Source organism: Onychostoma macrolepis, chromosome 13, assembly GCF_012432095.1.
Source record: "Onychostoma macrolepis isolate SWU-2019 chromosome 13, ASM1243209v1, whole genome shotgun sequence".
NCBI lineage: Eukaryota > Metazoa > Chordata > Actinopteri > Cypriniformes > Cyprinidae > Onychostoma > Onychostoma macrolepis.
Window position 1 is genome coordinate 23,055,526 of NC_081167.1, and position 17,303 is coordinate 23,072,828.

The 17,303-nt window shown below is 37.2% G+C and overlaps 2 protein-coding genes across 4 annotated transcripts; one reads left to right on the forward strand and one right to left on the reverse strand.

The window, feature by feature from the left end:
- Positions 1 to 6,234: 6,234 nt before the first annotated feature.
- On the reverse strand, positions 6,235 to 17,009 carry synj2bp (synaptojanin 2 binding protein). Its single transcript, XM_058795395.1, has 4 exons — positions 16,687 to 17,009; positions 15,409 to 15,545; positions 7,644 to 7,739; positions 6,235 to 7,548 (listed from the first exon to the last, which is right to left on the reverse strand). Exons 1-4 carry the CDS (start codon positions 16,748 to 16,750, stop codon positions 7,378 to 7,380), a joined length of 468 nt encoding a protein of 155 aa, XP_058651378.1. The 5' UTR covers positions 16,751 to 17,009; the 3' UTR covers positions 6,235 to 7,377.
- Positions 8,455 to 15,384, forward strand: LOC131552027 (uncharacterized). Of its 3 annotated transcripts, none has more exons than XM_058795393.1 (7): positions 8,455 to 8,869; positions 12,076 to 12,215; positions 12,825 to 12,936; positions 13,065 to 13,127; positions 13,249 to 13,275; positions 13,348 to 13,501; positions 13,620 to 15,384. In XM_058795393.1, the coding sequence occupies exons 3-7, from the start codon at positions 12,856 to 12,858 to the stop codon at positions 13,748 to 13,750; spliced, it is 456 nt and encodes a 151-aa protein (XP_058651376.1). In that variant the 5' UTR covers positions 8,455 to 8,869; positions 12,076 to 12,215; positions 12,825 to 12,855; the 3' UTR covers positions 13,751 to 15,384. The 3 variants fall into 3 exon arrangements, with proteins under 3 accessions (XP_058651376.1, XP_058651374.1, XP_058651375.1); XM_058795391.1 differs by lacking the exon at positions 8,455 to 8,869 and adding an exon at positions 10,076 to 10,101; XM_058795392.1 differs by lacking the exons at positions 8,455 to 8,869; positions 13,249 to 13,275 and adding an exon at positions 10,076 to 10,101.
- Positions 17,010 to 17,303: the final 294 nt, after the last annotated feature.

Sequence of the window (17,303 nt, forward strand, 5' to 3'; positions counted from 1 at the left end):
CAGAACTAGACTGAGAGACCATTTAAAGGCCTTTGCAGGTGTTTTGAGTTAATTAGCTGATTAGAGTGTGGCACCAGGTGTCTTCAATATTGAACCTTTTCACAATATTCTAATTTTCTGAGATATTGAATTTGGGATTTTCCTTAGTTGTCAGTTATAATCATCAAAATTAAAAGAAATAAACATTTGAAATATATCAGTCCGTGTGTAATGAATGAATATAATATACAAGTTTCACTTTTTGAATGGAATTAGTGAAATAAATCAACTTTTTGATGATATTCTAATTATAAGACCAGCACCTGTATATACGGTGCCCTCCAAAAGTATTGGAACAGTGAAGACAAAATTGTTCTGTTGGCTGTAGAGTCAAGACATTTACAAATATGATGAAAAGATGAATATGAGACAAAACTACAGAATGTCACATTTTATTATTAGCCGTTACAACACATGCATGTTTTACCAAATAAAAAGAACAGCACTTTTAGTGTTCATCCCACTCATTCATGTGAGCATAAGTATTGGGACAGTTGAACATAAGGCAGATATAAAAGATTAAAAGCTGTTATTTAGTTGCAGATCCCTTGCGCACAATCACAGCAGTGAGTCTGTGACCCATAGACATCACCAGACTCTTGGTCTCATCCTTTGAAATACTTTTCCCAGCCTTTAATGCAGCCAATTCCAATTGTTGCTTGTTTTGGGGAGTTTCTGCCTTTACTCTCCTCTCCAGCTGGTGAAATTCATGTTCAATCGGATTTAAATCTGGAGATTGACTTGGGCAATCTAAGACTTTCCATTTCTTTGCCCTTATAAATTCCTTGACTGAACTGGCAGGGTGTTTTGGGTCATTGTCCTGATGCAATATGAAGCACTTCCCAATGAATCTGGTGGTATTTTCTTGAATATTGGTAGGCAAGATGGTTTTGTACCCTTCCAAATTCATTCTGCTACTGTCATCATACATTAAGTCATCAGTAAAGTTGAGAGGGCCTGTTCCAGAGGCAGCCATGCATGCCCATGCCATGACACCACCTCCACCATGCTTTACAGATGAGGCTGTATGCTTGGGATCATTGCAGTTCCCTTTTTTCTCCACATTTTTGCTTTCCCATCACTTCGATAAAGGTTCATCATCGGTCCATAAACACAGTTCCAAAACTCTTCTGGCTCACCTTTGTGCTTTTTTGCAAACTCTAATCTTGCCTTTCTATTTTTGGAGCTGGTCAGAGGTTTGTATCTTGCTGTGTAGCATCTGTAATTCTGTGTCAAAGTCTCCTGAGGACAGTAGATTGTCAGAGCATCACCTGAGCTTTCTGGAAGTTGTTGGTGATTTTACAGACACGTCTTTTAGGGTTCATTTTCACAGCTTTTATGATTTGTCTGTCATCAACTACTGTTGTTTTCTCAGCCGATGTTGGTTGCTGGTGTCGCTGGTGGTTTCCAAACTCTTGATTTCTCCATGCCCTTTGTGTTTGCTAGAGCTCTAACTGACTTCCTCTTTTCTTTTAGCATCCAAATTGCTTGCTTTTCTCACAAAGTCAGCTCCCTCATCTTCATCCTGGTTTGTGTGTGTCATCATCGAATGCAAGATTCAGAATGCAGAAATAATGGATATGTAACTGATACGACATATTCCCTGCTTTTAATATCTGAAGAATTAATGCAGCAGGACACAGCTGACCACTTAGAAAGACTTGTGAGGCAGCTGTTCCAATACTTATGCTCACATCAGATAGAGGGATGAAACTCTAAAAGTGCTGAACTTCTTAGCTGGTAAAACATATATGTGTTGAATCACCCAATAATAAAATGTGACATTCTGTAGTTTTGTCTCATATTCATCTTTTAATCATATTTGTAATGTCTTGACTCCACAGCCAACAGAGCAATTTTGTCTTTACTGTTCCAATACTTTTGGAGGGCACTGTATATATACAGTGGGGCAAAAAAAGTATTTAGTCAGCCACCAATTGTGCAAGTTCTCCCACTTAAAAAGATGAGAGAGGCCTGTAATTTTCATCATAGGTATACCTCAACTATGAGAGACAAAATGAGGGGAAAAAATCCAGAAAATCACATTGTAGGATTTTTAAAGAATTTATTTGCAAATTATGGTGGAAAATAAGTATTTGGTCAATAACAAAATTTCATCTCAATACTTTGTTATATACCCTTTGTTGGCAATGACAGAGGTCAAACGTTTTCTGTAAGTCTTCACAAGGTTTTCACACACTGTTGCTGGTATTTTGGCCCATTCCTCCATGCAGATCTCCTCTAGAGCAGTAATGTTTTGGGGCTGTCGCTGGGCAACACGGACTTTCAACTCCCTCCAAAGATTTTCGATGGGGTTGAGATCTGGAGACTGGCTAGGCCACTCCAGGACCTTGAAATGCTTCTTACGGAGCCACTCCTTCGTTGCCAGGCGGTGTGTTTGGGATCATTGTCATGCTGAAAGACCGAGCCACGTTTCATCTTCAATGCCCTTGCTGATGGAAGGAGGTTTTCACTCAAAATCTCACGATACATGGCCCCATTCATTCTTTCGTTTACACGGATCAGTCGTCCTGGTCCCTTTGCAGAAAAACAGCCCCAAAGCATGATGTTTCCACCCCCATGCTTCACAGTAGGTATGGTGTTCTTTGGATGCAACTCAGCATTCTTTCTCCTCCAAACACGACAAGTTGAGTTTTTACCAAAAAGTTCTATTTTGGTTTCATCTGACCATATGACATTCTCCCAATCCTCTTCTGGATCATCCAAATGCTCTCTAGCAAACTTCAGACGGGCCCGGACATGTACTGGCTTAAGCAGGGGGACACGTCTGGCACTGCAGGATTTGAGGCCTTTGTTACTTTGGTCCCAGCTCTCTGCAGGTCATTCACTAGGTCCCCGTGTGGTTCTGGGATTTTGCTCACAGTTCTTGTGATCATTTTGACCCCACGGGTGAGATCTTGCGTGGAGCCCCAGATCGAGGGAGATTATCAGTGGTCTTGTATGTCTTCCATTTTCTAATAATTGCTCCCACAGTTGATTTCTTCACACCAAGCTGCTTACCTATTGCAGTGATTTTCTGGATTTTTTTTTTCTCATTTTGTCTCTCATAGTTGAGGTATACCTATGATGAAAATGACAGGCCTCTCTCATCTTTTTAAGTGGGAGAACTTGCACAATTGGTGGCTGACTAAATACTTTTTTGCCCCACTATATATATATATATATATATATATAAACAGTGTATAAAAATAAACAGTGCATAAAAGTAAAAATCACCTTGTATTTTGGATTCTTCTTATTTTTACTATCAGATATGCAGAATGGAGGGATTTATATAGTATTTTTAGTTATTAATGTTTGCTGCATTTCAGTGTCACCTATGATGTTTGATTAGCCACACTTACACTCAAATTTAAGTATTAACATGGCAAGGCTGTCTGCCTTCATCTACACTGTTAGACATTTCTGTCATTTCTGCAGTTATTTACTGTATATCACCCAGTATAATACTGCAAATTCCCTTTACAGTAAATAACTGTAAAACCCTTTGCATCATGGGAATTTTCTGTGACATACAGAGACTTACTGTATTTTTAAAAATTGCTGTATACTACTGTATTTGCTGTAACGGCCTCTTTGGCGCCATTCTATTGAGGTTGTTTTATTTTCCTCATTTCTTACATTTGAATTGACACGATTTGAGAGGTTCAGTAGGTTCAGTGTTGCCAGTAAGTTACTGTAAAAACCCTTTGAAATGTCTAACAGTGTAGGTTTAGTATTTGATTGATGGTGTCTGAGCAATATTGCTCTGTTGGGCTTACAGTATGTGCTTCCTATGTGCTTTTGAATCGACATCCCATTCTCCTAAATTGTCAGCAGAAATGTTCTCAAGAGTACAGTAAGCACATACAGGAGACATATTTTAGCCATGTAGCTGTAGCATTTAAATAGTAAAACATCATTAAAGAGCAGAGTCTTTAACTGTCATTTAGCAGGTGCTGATTATACATAATGACTCACAGTGTATTTAATATATTTCCTTATCTCAAAATGGTTGTAAATATCCCATACTGAATCCCCAATCTTTGTTTTAAATGTTGTAAATAACCCAAATGCTTATTGTAAATAGCCCGTATCATTAATTATGCTGATGCCACCACCCTTTCTGTCTCAGCCATGTGGTGTAATGTAATATTAGACTCTGGAGGAAGTACTGCATTATCATTCTCTTTTGTCTCTCTCTCCTACTTTAAGTGCATTCAGCCAATGCTGCCTTTGAGTGTATTGATTTCTGATGAGGAGGACTAATACACACACCGACATAGACACACACAAACATGCACATACCAGTACTCATTTGTCAAAGGCATCTGCTTCCGCTCTCAGAGAGCAGACAGAGAGACAGCAGTCTATCCATTTAGACAGAGAGACAGCAGCAGTCCATCCACTCACACAGACAGCATGTTATCAGAGTCAATCATCTGAATGGGACAGAGATACAGAGAATTCTCTGCATTTCATCAATCCCTAACAAAAGAAATTGATGAGCCAAAGAAAGCTTGTAGGTTTTTCACAGTACAAAATATTTTGAATCTGCAGACAATAGTCATGGTTATGGTGGCATACCAACAACCATGCCACATTAAAAGTAACTTAAATCACATTTCTTCCCCATTCTGATACTCAGTTTGATTGTTTTGACCATGTCTACATTGCTAAATGCACTGAGCTGCTGCCGTGTGATTGGCTGATTAAATATTTTCATTAACGAGCAGTTGAACAGGTCTACGTACGTGGCCTTTTTATTTACAAATATACATTTTATATATATATATATATATATATAGTATACATACTGTATATATGGGTTGTTGATGTGACATGGCATTTTCACTGTCCCACAAGATAAAAATGAATATAATTAATATTGTCATTATTTAAAATGCAGTAAATGGTTAAAAATTTCTTTGTCCTACATGGACCTGTTATCATAAAAGCTGCAGTGTTATTCGATTTTTTTTTTTTTTTAAATTTGAGCCAAATCTCAAAATTGTCCTATAGTGTGACTGTCTTCAATAAATTCAATAAAATAGAACTTTTATAAATGAAAAAGAAAAGCATAAAAATGTTAATAAATACCTCCGGCACAATTGTACAAGTGTCTATTTTAGTAAATGGCAATAATTGTTTTCTTCCATATATTTCTGAAAGCGTAGGAACTTGATACATTTTGTATCTGAAAACTATGTCCTCTGGTGTGACTCCATATCCTGATTTTATATCGGCCAATTCCAGAGAAAACTTTATTTAGCTGAAGGACCCCATTCATGATCATGTTACTGAAGCCCCCTGTGAAGCCAATGACATCTGCATATGGTCAATTTTTGTCTCAGAATTGTTCAAATATTTAACTTTTTTGGAACCACTACAAAAGTGTTATGTTTTGTTGTCCTTTGGTGTGACACCCCTAAATTATATTTTTTAATTAAAAACTGCATGTTAAACTATAATCATGGAAAATTATGCAAACGTGTCTTGTTTACCACTAATGACAGGTTAGCTCAGAACAGCAAGGTCATTAATTGTCAGAAAAAGGCTGAAACGTCCTATGGTGTGACAGAAAATGTCCTTCGGTGTGACGCCTGTACGATTCATTGAACTCCTTTTTGTTCTTTTTTGATCATTTTCAGTGTTCTTAAATGCAATAATATCATTAATTAAACTATTTTCTATGTTTTTACAGAAAACTTGTACTGTTATAAAGTGTCATGAAAATAAGTATAAAATGTGATACTTTGGTTTTGAGACAAAGTATTGAGGGAGAGAAATTAGTGGAAGAGAGAGGACATGGAAATATAGACAGAAAATTAAAAGGGATCCACAGATGGGAGGAGATCCTAAGAGAACAATGAAAAAAAAAAAAAAAAAAAAAAAAAAAGAGTAGCCATATAGTTTTAAAAAATCCATTCACATCTTAATGAATATAGTTTGAATATCAATTATATTTAGCTCTGCCACACATGCAGCAGGGGGCTAGAAGAGTTTAAGTAACGCACTGATTGACTAAGAGACTGAATTTTGTTGATAAATTATTTTTTGTTTTGTTTAAAAAACATGTTGATATTGTTTGTATTAAAATGTATGTCCGGAAAGTAATGTTTATAAATACTATTATTCATTTTATTTTTTTTAATACAACTTAATGTAAAAAAGGCACACATAGATGAAGTGTCATCACATTCTTTTGAGCCATCTGAATTGGTTTTATTATATACACATTTCACACACTGAGAAGCACATAGACATAAATGTGTATGCATGATGCATGTGAATGGCAACATTATTCTAACTGTGAAAGGTGAATGAGCATTTCATGAAGACTTTACACGTGGTTTCATCCACACAGACCTGGAGAAGAACCGCCATGATACCACAAACACACATTTGTCAGTTACAGAACAGATATTACAGAAACAGCACAAGCTGCCGCCCCTAAAACTGCAGACAGGGAGCAGCACTGAGACCAGCAGCTCAATGTGGCAAGGCACGAGTTGAAAGAGGTGCAGAAAACCATTAGTGTAGACAATTCCAGAAACACAAGCCACATACAATATCAACAATATTTCATTCTGATTGTGAATTCTAACAAGTGCCACCTCTATTTTTTTTCCCCTGAGGGAGGAAGAGCAAATATAAGGCCAAGCTCTGATGGAAAATAAACAATTCAAATGACTTCACTTCCCCCATCGCTACTGCAGCCACAGAAATGCATCCTGCATGTCTGAACTTGGATGAGTGAGAAATTAAAGTATTAAAAATGAAAAAAAGTTAGCTCCATTCACATCATGCACACTTTCAAACATACTCTTGCACAAGCAGGTACCTGAGAAGACCTCAAAAAAATCGAATGGCACACCTCAGGCTCATTCCAGCACTCTGGAGGTACAAGATGAGAAAACTCACTCCTCTGTGGGCCTGTCTTCTGCCCAGAAACAGTTCCACCTCGGCCTCTGTCTCCTGCCTGTGGCCCCTCTGTCTAATTCAGATTTTGAAGATTTCTGCAGCTCTTGATCCAAACACTGTGCTCATCATCCCTGTTCCCTTATTCCACCATGCAATGTCATCAGGCATGCTGGGAATTCTGGTTAAGCGCCAATGATTATCACCAAATGAATTGTGAAAACCTGTTACAGCAACAAGTGTGTGGTCATAACATGGTATAAACAATTAAAGAAAATCTGCATGTTCTGCTAACATTAACTGGTTTTCATTTTCGCTCCCTGTTAATGTTTGGGCCCTCAGCAGAAACAGTTCAAAAAAAAAAAGAAAAAAAAAAAAAGATTTAGTCTGTAAAATGTCATGTAATCATGTGATGGGTTAAAACGGGCCCCGGGACCCCCGGGGGTGCAGCTGAAGCCGTTTGTAAGCAATGAAACCTGCTGCTGTTATTACTGCCAGGGCAGCAATAGTATACATTGTCCATGTGCCAAAAGCAGATGAAGATTCTCCATCGGCACGAGAGCTGGTGGGGCCGTTCTGCACGATAGGCTGTAGACAAACACACGTCAGAGAAGCGGATTAATTTACTGGCAATTCTCAGAGATGTTATCAACATCACGATCACCATAGCCTGCAGTACTTACTCGCTGCTGTACGCGAAGATGCACATCTTCCCCTGCAGACCGAAACAGCTCCACTGCTTCACTGTGAGACAGATTGTCCAACTTCAGGCCATTTATCTACACAAAAAAAAAACAAAAAAAAAAAACAAATCAAATTTACACTACTCATTTTAAAGTAGTCATATCAAGACTTATTTTCCTTAATATTTTGTATATACACTATTTTGTTCAAATATTTGGGGTTGATAAGTTAGTTTTTTTTTGTCAACAAGTATTAATTAAATTGATGAAAAGTGACAGTAAAGATGTTACTATTCATCAAAGAATGCAGAAAAAGATGCATCAGCAGCAAATCAGAATGATATCTGAAGTAATATTTCTAGGTAATAGCTGCTTAAAATTCAGCTTTGACTAAGGATGGGTATCGTTTACATTTTATCAATATCGGTACTTATCGATACTATTTGGTGCAAAAAGATGAGATGTGAGAAGTTGTTGAAAATGTCAAGTTATTTTATTACTGCTGAACTTTAGCAACTGTATTAAAGTTCTTCAAGAGCAGGGAGTTATTTTTCTCTTTGTGTTTTATTTTATTAACATTAAAGGAATAGTCCACCCATAAATGAAAATTGTGTCATCATTTACTCACTCTCAAGTTGTTTAAAACCTGAATGAGTTTCTTTCTTCTGTTGAACACAAAAGCTATTTTGAAGAATGTGGGAAACCAAACAGTTGCTGGTCCCCAGTGACTTCCATGTTTTTTTGTTTTTTTTTCCTACTATCAAAGTCAGTGGGGACCAGCAACTGTTTGGTTACCCACATTCTTCAAAATATCTTCTTTGGTGTTCAGCACGAGAAAAAAAAAAAATAATACACATTTGTAGGGGTGACCCCGAATAGTCGACGATTCGAATCTCTCAGTCGAATATTCGCGGGGTGTTATGGTCATGCCATTTTGGTTATATGGGGGTGCTCAATGTCTGATTTCACATGGAACTACCGTGTTTCTCCCAATAAGTTAATATACAGCCTATTGTGATAATGCTGTAAATAAGAATCTGAAAAGAAAAACAGTTTTTGATAAATATTTTAATGTGCCTGAATAAATCCAACCACCCCTATAGATGTAAGTTTCACTTTCCATAATCCGTGACCGACAGAGGAGCATCTTGGCGGCAAGGATTTAAAACTTTAACAAGACTCAAATTGACACAGGCAGAGCGAAAGACTGGATTTTTGTCGATCAGGTAGAATACAAGTGATTTCAAAACATTTCAGCCGGTTTATATATATCCTGTATATTATTTATCTCGTATAAGATGCATTTGGTTGAGTTATGCTGCAGTAAAGCGCTTCGTTGTACGGTGATTATCTCTTCAGCGCGAATATTAATGACTGGGACTGGGACTGTCATATACACATAACATAATGAGAACACTATTATGATAAAACACTGTGAATTTTTAGAGTTTAGTTCCCGTGTTTATGCACGTTGTTGCGTGAAGAACGCGTCCACAAAAGGAGTTCATTCAGAGCCGCTCAGACGCAGACATGTTCATGCATCGGGGCGTTTTGTGCAGATAGCCTATACATTGTTATATTAACGTTATGTTGTATAAATAATGAAGCGTATTCTATATGAGATAAATGAGTTAAATCCCATTGATTAAAAACCTGCTATCAAATGCTTCATTCTACTTGCCATTCAGCGCGCGCAGCTCAAAACAGAAATGCAGAACATTAATAACTGTCATATAGCCTACATAACGTTATAATGAGAGCACTATTGTAAAAAATGTTGTGAATTCTTAGGGTTTCGCTGACGTTTAATGTTAAACTATCTTTTAATCAAAGCATAAAACATTATTCACTCCGTTTGTATCTGCCAGGCGTCCATTACACATTTTCCCTGCGTGTTAACGTCAGTATTTATGGCTGTCGAATATCTGACTTGACTCTTAGTAATGTATTTTGCCCCGCCCCCAAAACATATGATTCGACTATCAGTCGACTGTCAGCAAGATTCGAAAATTCCGATTCGACTATGAAAATCCTTAGTCGGGGACACCCCTACACATTTGGTACAAGAAGACAATGAGTAAATAATGACAGAATATTAATTTTAGGGTGAACTACCTTTAATGACAATCGGCAGCATGTTTAGTTCTGTCCCTTTAAGAGAATGCATCCGTTTCTCCCTCAAATGTTTACTTTCACTTTAGACATAACTGTGTTTCTATGTAAACCGTGTGTGTTTTTGACAGTATTAGCACAATCAGACGATAACTAAGTAATCAGGTGCTGTTTGACAGGTCTTTTAGTGTACACATGCTTCAGGTGTAACGAGCAGCACATGAAAGAAATGTTTAACCGGCAAGGCTTTAGCACACGCAAATAATGTACTTTTGTGATTGCGAATAAGTGCAGTGTCTCGTGAGTGTAACTACACCGCTGAATCAACATGATGTGAATGTGTCTGGTGAGTTGCGGTTGGACCCGGAGCCGGGAGAGTAAATACAGCGCATTGCTTGAGAGTGTTTACAAGATTGCATGTTGTGTTTTGTTAGAAAATGTTTCATTATATTACTAGTGTTGCCTCCTTTGTTCACTATTACATATATTGCATCTGACACTGCTGTCACTTAGTTTTGTAACGTGAGCCCACACTTCCTAACGTTTCACTCTTGCAGCCACTGATTGCACACAAACACGCACCGCGCACGCCCACATCGAGCAAACGACGGCCACATCATTCAGTGAAGAAAAAAGACAAGCAGCAGCTTCTAATTCGTCGTTAACATTGAAGTATACGGATATAAAACAACGCAAGTATCGATAACAGTATCGTTTGTCCTTAAGCTTATCGGCAGTCCGGTATTGCCCCAATTATGTACAGGTCCAAAAAAATACCGGTTCTCCGTACACATCCCTAGCTGTGACACCTCAGGAATAAATTGCATTTTAAAATAGAAAACAGTTAATTATTGTAATAATTTTTTACAATATTGGCATCATATTACTAAATATTTAAAAACAGTTACAAATCTTTGAAAAAAATGTACACACACATATACAAATAAACATGCACATACAGTGGTGGCCAAAATTGTTAGAACACAGATGAATTGACAGATCTGAAAATATGGACTTTTTTTGCCTCCTAAACATGATTTCATTTCATAATGTTCATGAAACATTATGGTTGCTCCGAGCACAACAAATATCAGATGAAGTGAGTTGTACCGTTTTTTCCACTTTTTATTTTTATATTTGGTATGTCCACTAGGGCTGAAACAAACGATCATTTTGATAATCGATTAATCTAACAATTATTAGAACGACTAATCGTCGATTATTTCATTGATTAATCAGTAGCCTTTGATTGATTGATTATTCAGCTTTTGCAATTACGGTAGTTAAAATATTAAGTTATACATATTCTAACATAAATAAAGGTCACTTCAGCTTTAGAAAAGCATATTATGTAATTACAATTAATTGGTAACACTTTACAATAAGGTTCATTGGTTAACATTAGTTAACTAAGAATGAACAATACTTCTACAGCATTTATTAATCTTGGTTAATGTTAATTTTAGCATTTACTAATGCATTTACAAAAATCACAAGTTGTGTTTTTTAACATTGGTAAATGCACTGTGAACTAACATGAACAAACAATGAATAGCTGTATTTTTATTAACCAACATTAGCAAAGATTAATACATGAATTTAATAAATGTATTGTTCATTGTTCATTCATGTTAATTAATACATTACAATAAGATATCATTTGTTAACATTAGTTAAAGTGTTACCAATTCATTATACAAATAGATGTATTTGGCACACAAAATGAGATGACAGACAGAGACACTCTCTCACCATTTAATTAGCTACATGGAAAAGTAACACATCATTCTGCCTAACATCTCCTTTAGTAAGTGATAAGAATCAAAATAAAGGTAAGTGATGAGATGCTTTGGATAAACTATTTTATTCAAAACATAATGTCTTAAAATAGCCTACCGTATAGGGTTATGATAACCAAAACAGTCCTGAGCTAGATCAAGCTTTGATTTCTATAAAACAAACTATCACTTCAATTAAATATTTTTTCCCCACTAATAAAAACATTTTATCATTAGCTAGCTGCACACTGGAGAGCTGCTTTATTTCAGAAAATCAAGTTGTAATTCTAACTGAAAGCGACACTGACTCTGGTTTTCATGTTTAATACCGTAAAGCTGCTTGATTTAAGGCTATAAATAAACATGATGTGACCGGACTTTACTTGAGTACTGAAAAGCAGAGCTCATGCAAACATCCACATCGTTGTAATCAGATGCATTTTTAACTGCTGCTTTCACACTGCTGTCAGTTTTTGTTGTGTTTATTTTGTTACTGAGAGGAAAGCGCGCAATATATTACATATTCATCAAACGCCGCTCAGGGTGAGAGGCATCCAGCTGCAGCCCCGCAGACTCACTTCTTGCTAGACACCAGTGGCTGGACACCAGTGGATGGACAGCAGACGTCATTTCCGTATCATCATTCACTTTTCAAATTTGACGCGCCATGCAGATGTCAGCGGTAAGAAAAAATAATAAACTGTCGATGATTTATAGGTCATGTCAGAATTCAAATGCACAAACTAGCTAGTAAAAAAAAATCGTCTTGTTTTCAAGTTACTGTGTCGTGTTTTTTAAAGGTATTAGTGAACTCTGGTGTGCCTCAATTCTAGAGCTAACAGTTAACGTTAGGTTGCTACAATAGATTTTCCAATTAAATCGTTCTTTGAGTGGTATGATTTAATATTGTAAATACGTTTTTTTTCACTTGGATGTGTGAAGATTGTACCCAGTTAACGAGATCTCAGAACAGTCTTGGCAGAGAATAGTCTAAAATGCTAGGTTGTCTATGCACACGAGAGTTTGCTAGCTATAGTTAGCTATGTTTTTTTGTTGAAGTAGTACTTTTACACTTTAAGTAGTGTAAATGCCTGATGTTTAAAAAATATTTGCCTGATGTTTGAAAAATATTTTCACAAAGTCTGCTGCATGCATATATATATATATATATATATATATATATACTGCCATTCTGCCCCTACCTGCACATGTTTACAAAAGTTATTTTCAGTTTATATTTATACAGTATATACATGGGCTGGTGCCATGGAATTATTGTCCCTGTTTGCAGGCATGCTAGAAAGTTTGCTCACTGGACAGACATGGCAAAGGCTGTGGTTATGGGGAAACTTCAGCCAGTTTTCCGCATTCCAAGGAAACGGAAACTTGAACAAGTCATGCAAGTAAGTGTCAATTCAAGATTTATGAGTAATTTATTGTTACAGTGTCAAGTGTACCTTTTTAAACAACATTAAATTGTAGATATAAGTTCACCATTGTCCTTCATTTTATGAATTTAATTGTTTCTAAGGAACATGCATACACCAAGAAGGCAGAGAAGCACCGCAAGCTAGAGACTCGTCCTGAGTCCTTGGTATGTATTTGAAGCATCACTATAGAGAGCATTACACTGTATTTTGTAAATGTGTTATTCATTGAGCATGTTTGCTGGGGAAATATGATTTCTCAATATGTAATTTAATCTCTTCAACAAGGATCCAGGCACTTCCCTGCTTTTACAGGTAACCTTAAAAAAATTGAATGAATAATTGTGTACATGGATTGTTCATCTCTAAATTTGATTTGGCCTTCAGATGCCAAAAAGTGTTTTGGAGGAGGTTTGTCTTGAGGTGATCCTCTCAGACGGAGATGCCGCCTACCTTACCCTGTCATTAACATGTACAGCCTTGAGGGATGTGGTGAGCAGTCTAGAATTTAGACACCGGGCCCATTATGCTTGGCTGGAGAGTAAGTTTTTAATCAATTTTTCATTTCTGTATTGGCCTTGAATCAACACTTGTACTCTAATATAGTTAAATATAAACATGCTCATTCTAATCATATTGTACATCTGTTCTTGCTTTAGGTGTGGTGAATGTCAAAAAACTGCCCCAGGCTGTAAGAGACATGTGTGTCCCTTTTAAAATTGTGCAATGCAGAAAGAATGCTGTCTATCCACTGGTGAAAACCGAACATAAATATGCTGTCTATCAATAGGTGAAAATATAAATTAAATATGTTGTCTATCCAGAAGTGAAAATATAAATTAAATATGTTGTCTATCCAGAGGTGAAAATATAAAATAAATATATGTCAATCCAAAGGTGAAAATAGGAAATAAAATTGCTGTGGAAAAACGGAAATTAGCGGCGAAACGGAAATGACAGAGAAAATGGAAATGACGTAGGCTGTCTATCCACTGGTGTCTAGCCGGAGGTGAGTCTGCGGGGCTGCAGCTGGATGCTATTGCTCAGGGTCGCGTGTCTTTTCTTCTCTAGAATTGCATCCAGGAGGAATGAATTACATTCTGGTCAAACCGCAGGCTTGCAGGCTCTAGCATTAGGTCATGTGAGATCAAACGATTACTCGACAACAAAAATATTTGTCGACAATTTTTTATTGTCGACGTTGTCGATAATGTCGACTAATCATTTCAGCCCTAATGTCCACCTTTTGCAGCAATTACAGCAGCACATCTCTCTCGCAGCGTGTCAATACACCGTATTGTCCCGAATATAAGACGACCCTGATTATAAGACGACCCCCCTTTTTCCAGATGTACCTGTTGGAAAAGGCTTTTTGAAAAACAAATCTTGTTTTTTTTGGGGGGGGGTGGTTCTCTCTCTGTAAAACACATTTATTCTTAAATTATTTTCATATTGCATATTTTTCCAATTCTAATTTTTGTTTTGAAAGTATGGTAAATACTGGTAAAATGTACCAACAATGACATTGGAAAATTTTGATATACCATTGAAATAACAGGTAGCCCATCTGAATTATATAACAATTAGGTTATCCAACTCATAGTAGCCTACCAAAATGTTATTATCAGTAGACGTGAAATCTTATTGTAGTCTTCAAATCTGGGTACTGTCTTATGTTTTAAAATCACTTACAGAGGAAGTTTGGTCCCATCAGGCTAACATGACAGTCACGATCATGCTGCTGTAAGCTTTTCTTTTTCATTTGTTTTCATTCGCGATCTTTACAACACACATTACATTACATATTTCATGGCACGCTGGTTTTATGCGTTGTTGGCGCCACCTATTGTTGTGGGTGTATTATTGACATGTCAAAGTCTAGACCCTGAATATAAAACGACCGCGTTTTTTCAGATGTATTTCCAAGGAAAAAACATCGTCTTATATTCGGGTCAATACGGTATTTCCTGAGAACTTCAACACTAATGTTATCCCAACTCAAGACAAAGGCTTTCCTTTGAATGTATAATAGATCTGTCCATTTTATTTTCCAACTCGCCCCAAATTTGCTCGATGGGGCTGAGATCGGAACTTTGAGGGGGCCAGTCCATCATTTTCAATGTTCCAGCAGATTCCTTTCATCGCAGGTAGCTGTATGCCAAGTGTTTTAACAATTTTGGCCACCACTGTGTGAAAAATGTTCTGGTAACACAACAACAAAAAATGTGCAATGCTGTAGCATCATTATTCTAAAGATTTGCATTTAAGGTGAATAGGGTCATCCACAGGAATACAGGAATATTGATTTACAATAAATCACTCATGTATCACGTTGTTATACAGTGAAGCTGCAGTATTGATTCACAGTTAAGTATAGAGATTGTCAAGCATTAAGTTTTAGTAGAGTACGATTTGTTAACTATGTACAGTAAATTACAGTGGTTTTACCGCAAGAATTTTGTCTCCCTCCTGCATACGTCCATCTAGTGCAGCCGCTCCGCTTTCTTTGATTTTTGCCACATAGATTCCACTGTCATTCATAATATACTGCTGGTCCACTCCACCCACTATATTAAACCCCAGACCTGCCAGAGATAGAGAGGATGTTACACACAATGCATGTTTGAACTACTTACATGATTAAACTGAGCCTGAAATACATTCAGACAGCCTTAATGTGATTTCTGAAGAAGAGGGAAGGGGGAAGAAACAGACATGATCCCAGCCAGACGTAACATCTTAAGAGAGAGGGGTCTCATTCCACACACACAGAAACAACGAGAGACATGGAAAATATCACTGTCAAATGCAATCCTTGCAGTGCAACACATTTCATATCTACCACAAAAGCTATGATTTACTAATAATATAATTTAGGCCTAATTTATGTATAATGCAAGAAATGTTAGTCATCTCGTCTGAATCTGAAGAATTAAAAAATAAAAAAAAAGATCTAAATTTAGCAGTCAGGAGTCACTGCAAACTAGTGGAAAGTTTTGCACCAGATATTGATTTATTGTAAGATCATGTGTTAAATATTATCTCAGTACAGGTGTCCAAATATCATTTAATTTATAGGGGACTAAAAAAAAAAAAAAAAGTTACATTTTCTTTCCAAAACTGACAATTTGATTGTCTATAGGGGTGGGTCTGGTATTATTAGAGTAATTAGAGTAATTTGACCTATAGTGTTGATGACGTCTCTGTTATTGTTTTACAGTCATACTATTTAATCACAAGTCAAAGTCCACGGCTATCAAAGCAGTCCACTACATGACCTCGCAGAGGTCACACACCGACGCATTATATAACAGTTTAATCAAAGTCAACAAGCAGCTGCGACCGTCAGCTCTCAGAAACCGAACTAATGGACCAGGACCAGGACCAGACACACCACTCCTGAACAACCAAATACAGTGTGCTTGAATCTATCAGAAATGTGTCCGTTTTTATATGTCGGTTCATAATGCTGATGGCGTATTGTGCTGGTCCTGATCTCAACTGAACTTTCGCTTTCATAACAACACAAACGCCTCTGAATAAACCCGATCTGACCGTTTGCAGAGCACATTTGGGACCGGATTATCAATTCGGTTTGACGGCGCCAGTTATGTGAGCATTTCTTGCGGGAGCGGGCCGACCCAGCAGAACAGAACCGAACCGCCGGGATGAACTCTGTTTGAACAGCTCCAACAGAGCAGGGGAGTCGAAGAGAGCCACACTTACCAGCCGGGCCTCTTTTCAGCGTAATATCTTCAACGCTCGGCGCATTGTGTGCGGATCCGTTCATGATGCCGGAAAAGTTTCACTTTTTATTCCCGAACAGCTAAAAACCCTCCTAAAGCGTGCGGAACTCCGCCTGCTTCTTCTAATGTCGCCGGGATACGCGCGCACCCGCCACTGCCCCCTAACGGACACCACCGGAACACTTTCACCGTGCACTGCGGCGAGGGGAGATCGACTCGGTTTTTGCAAACATTGGTTACAAAATAGATTCAGTCATTACATCATAACGTGATCCCTGACATTCCTGCGAGGCGTTCTTCTTCTTCTTCTTCATCTTCTTTTAGTTTAATGGCGGATCGCAAACCAGCTTTTATAGGTGCATCCAAGTACTCAGGCATTTTTTTTTCTAAATTAGAATTATGAATAAGAATGTTTATTGTAATGTCATTATAATTTAAAAAATATATAAATAAATACTTGTTTTAAACTATTATACAATCAAGTCGTACATATTTTTTATTTGTAAAAATGTGTACTGTTCGACTAAGTAGCCTACTTAACTCCTTTTTTTAAAAGTAGTATTTAAGTAGTATAATGTTAACTTGGGATCCACTCGT

Bases quoted from the DNA above. Each gene is read 5' to 3' on its own strand.
- synj2bp (XM_058795395.1), bottom strand. From the start codon at position 16,750: ATGAACGGATCCGCACACAATGCGCCGAGCGTTGAAGATATTACGCTG. The intron at 15,546-16,686 runs GTAAGTGTGGCT...TATCTCTGGCAG, and splicing joins GCTGAAAAGAGGCCCGGCTG to GTCTGGGGTTTAATATAGTG. The intron at 7,549-7,643 runs GTAAGTACTGCA...GTTTGTCTACAG, and splicing joins ATCTTCGCGTACAGCAGCGA to CCTATCGTGCAGAACGGCCC.
- LOC131552027 (XM_058795391.1), top strand. The intron at 13,128-13,248 runs GTATGTATTTGA...CTCTTCAACAAG, and splicing joins AGACTCGTCCTGAGTCCTTG to GATCCAGGCACTTCCCTGCT. The intron at 13,502-13,619 runs GTAAGTTTTTAA...TTCTTGCTTTAG, and splicing joins CCATTATGCTTGGCTGGAGA to GTGTGGTGAATGTCAAAAAA.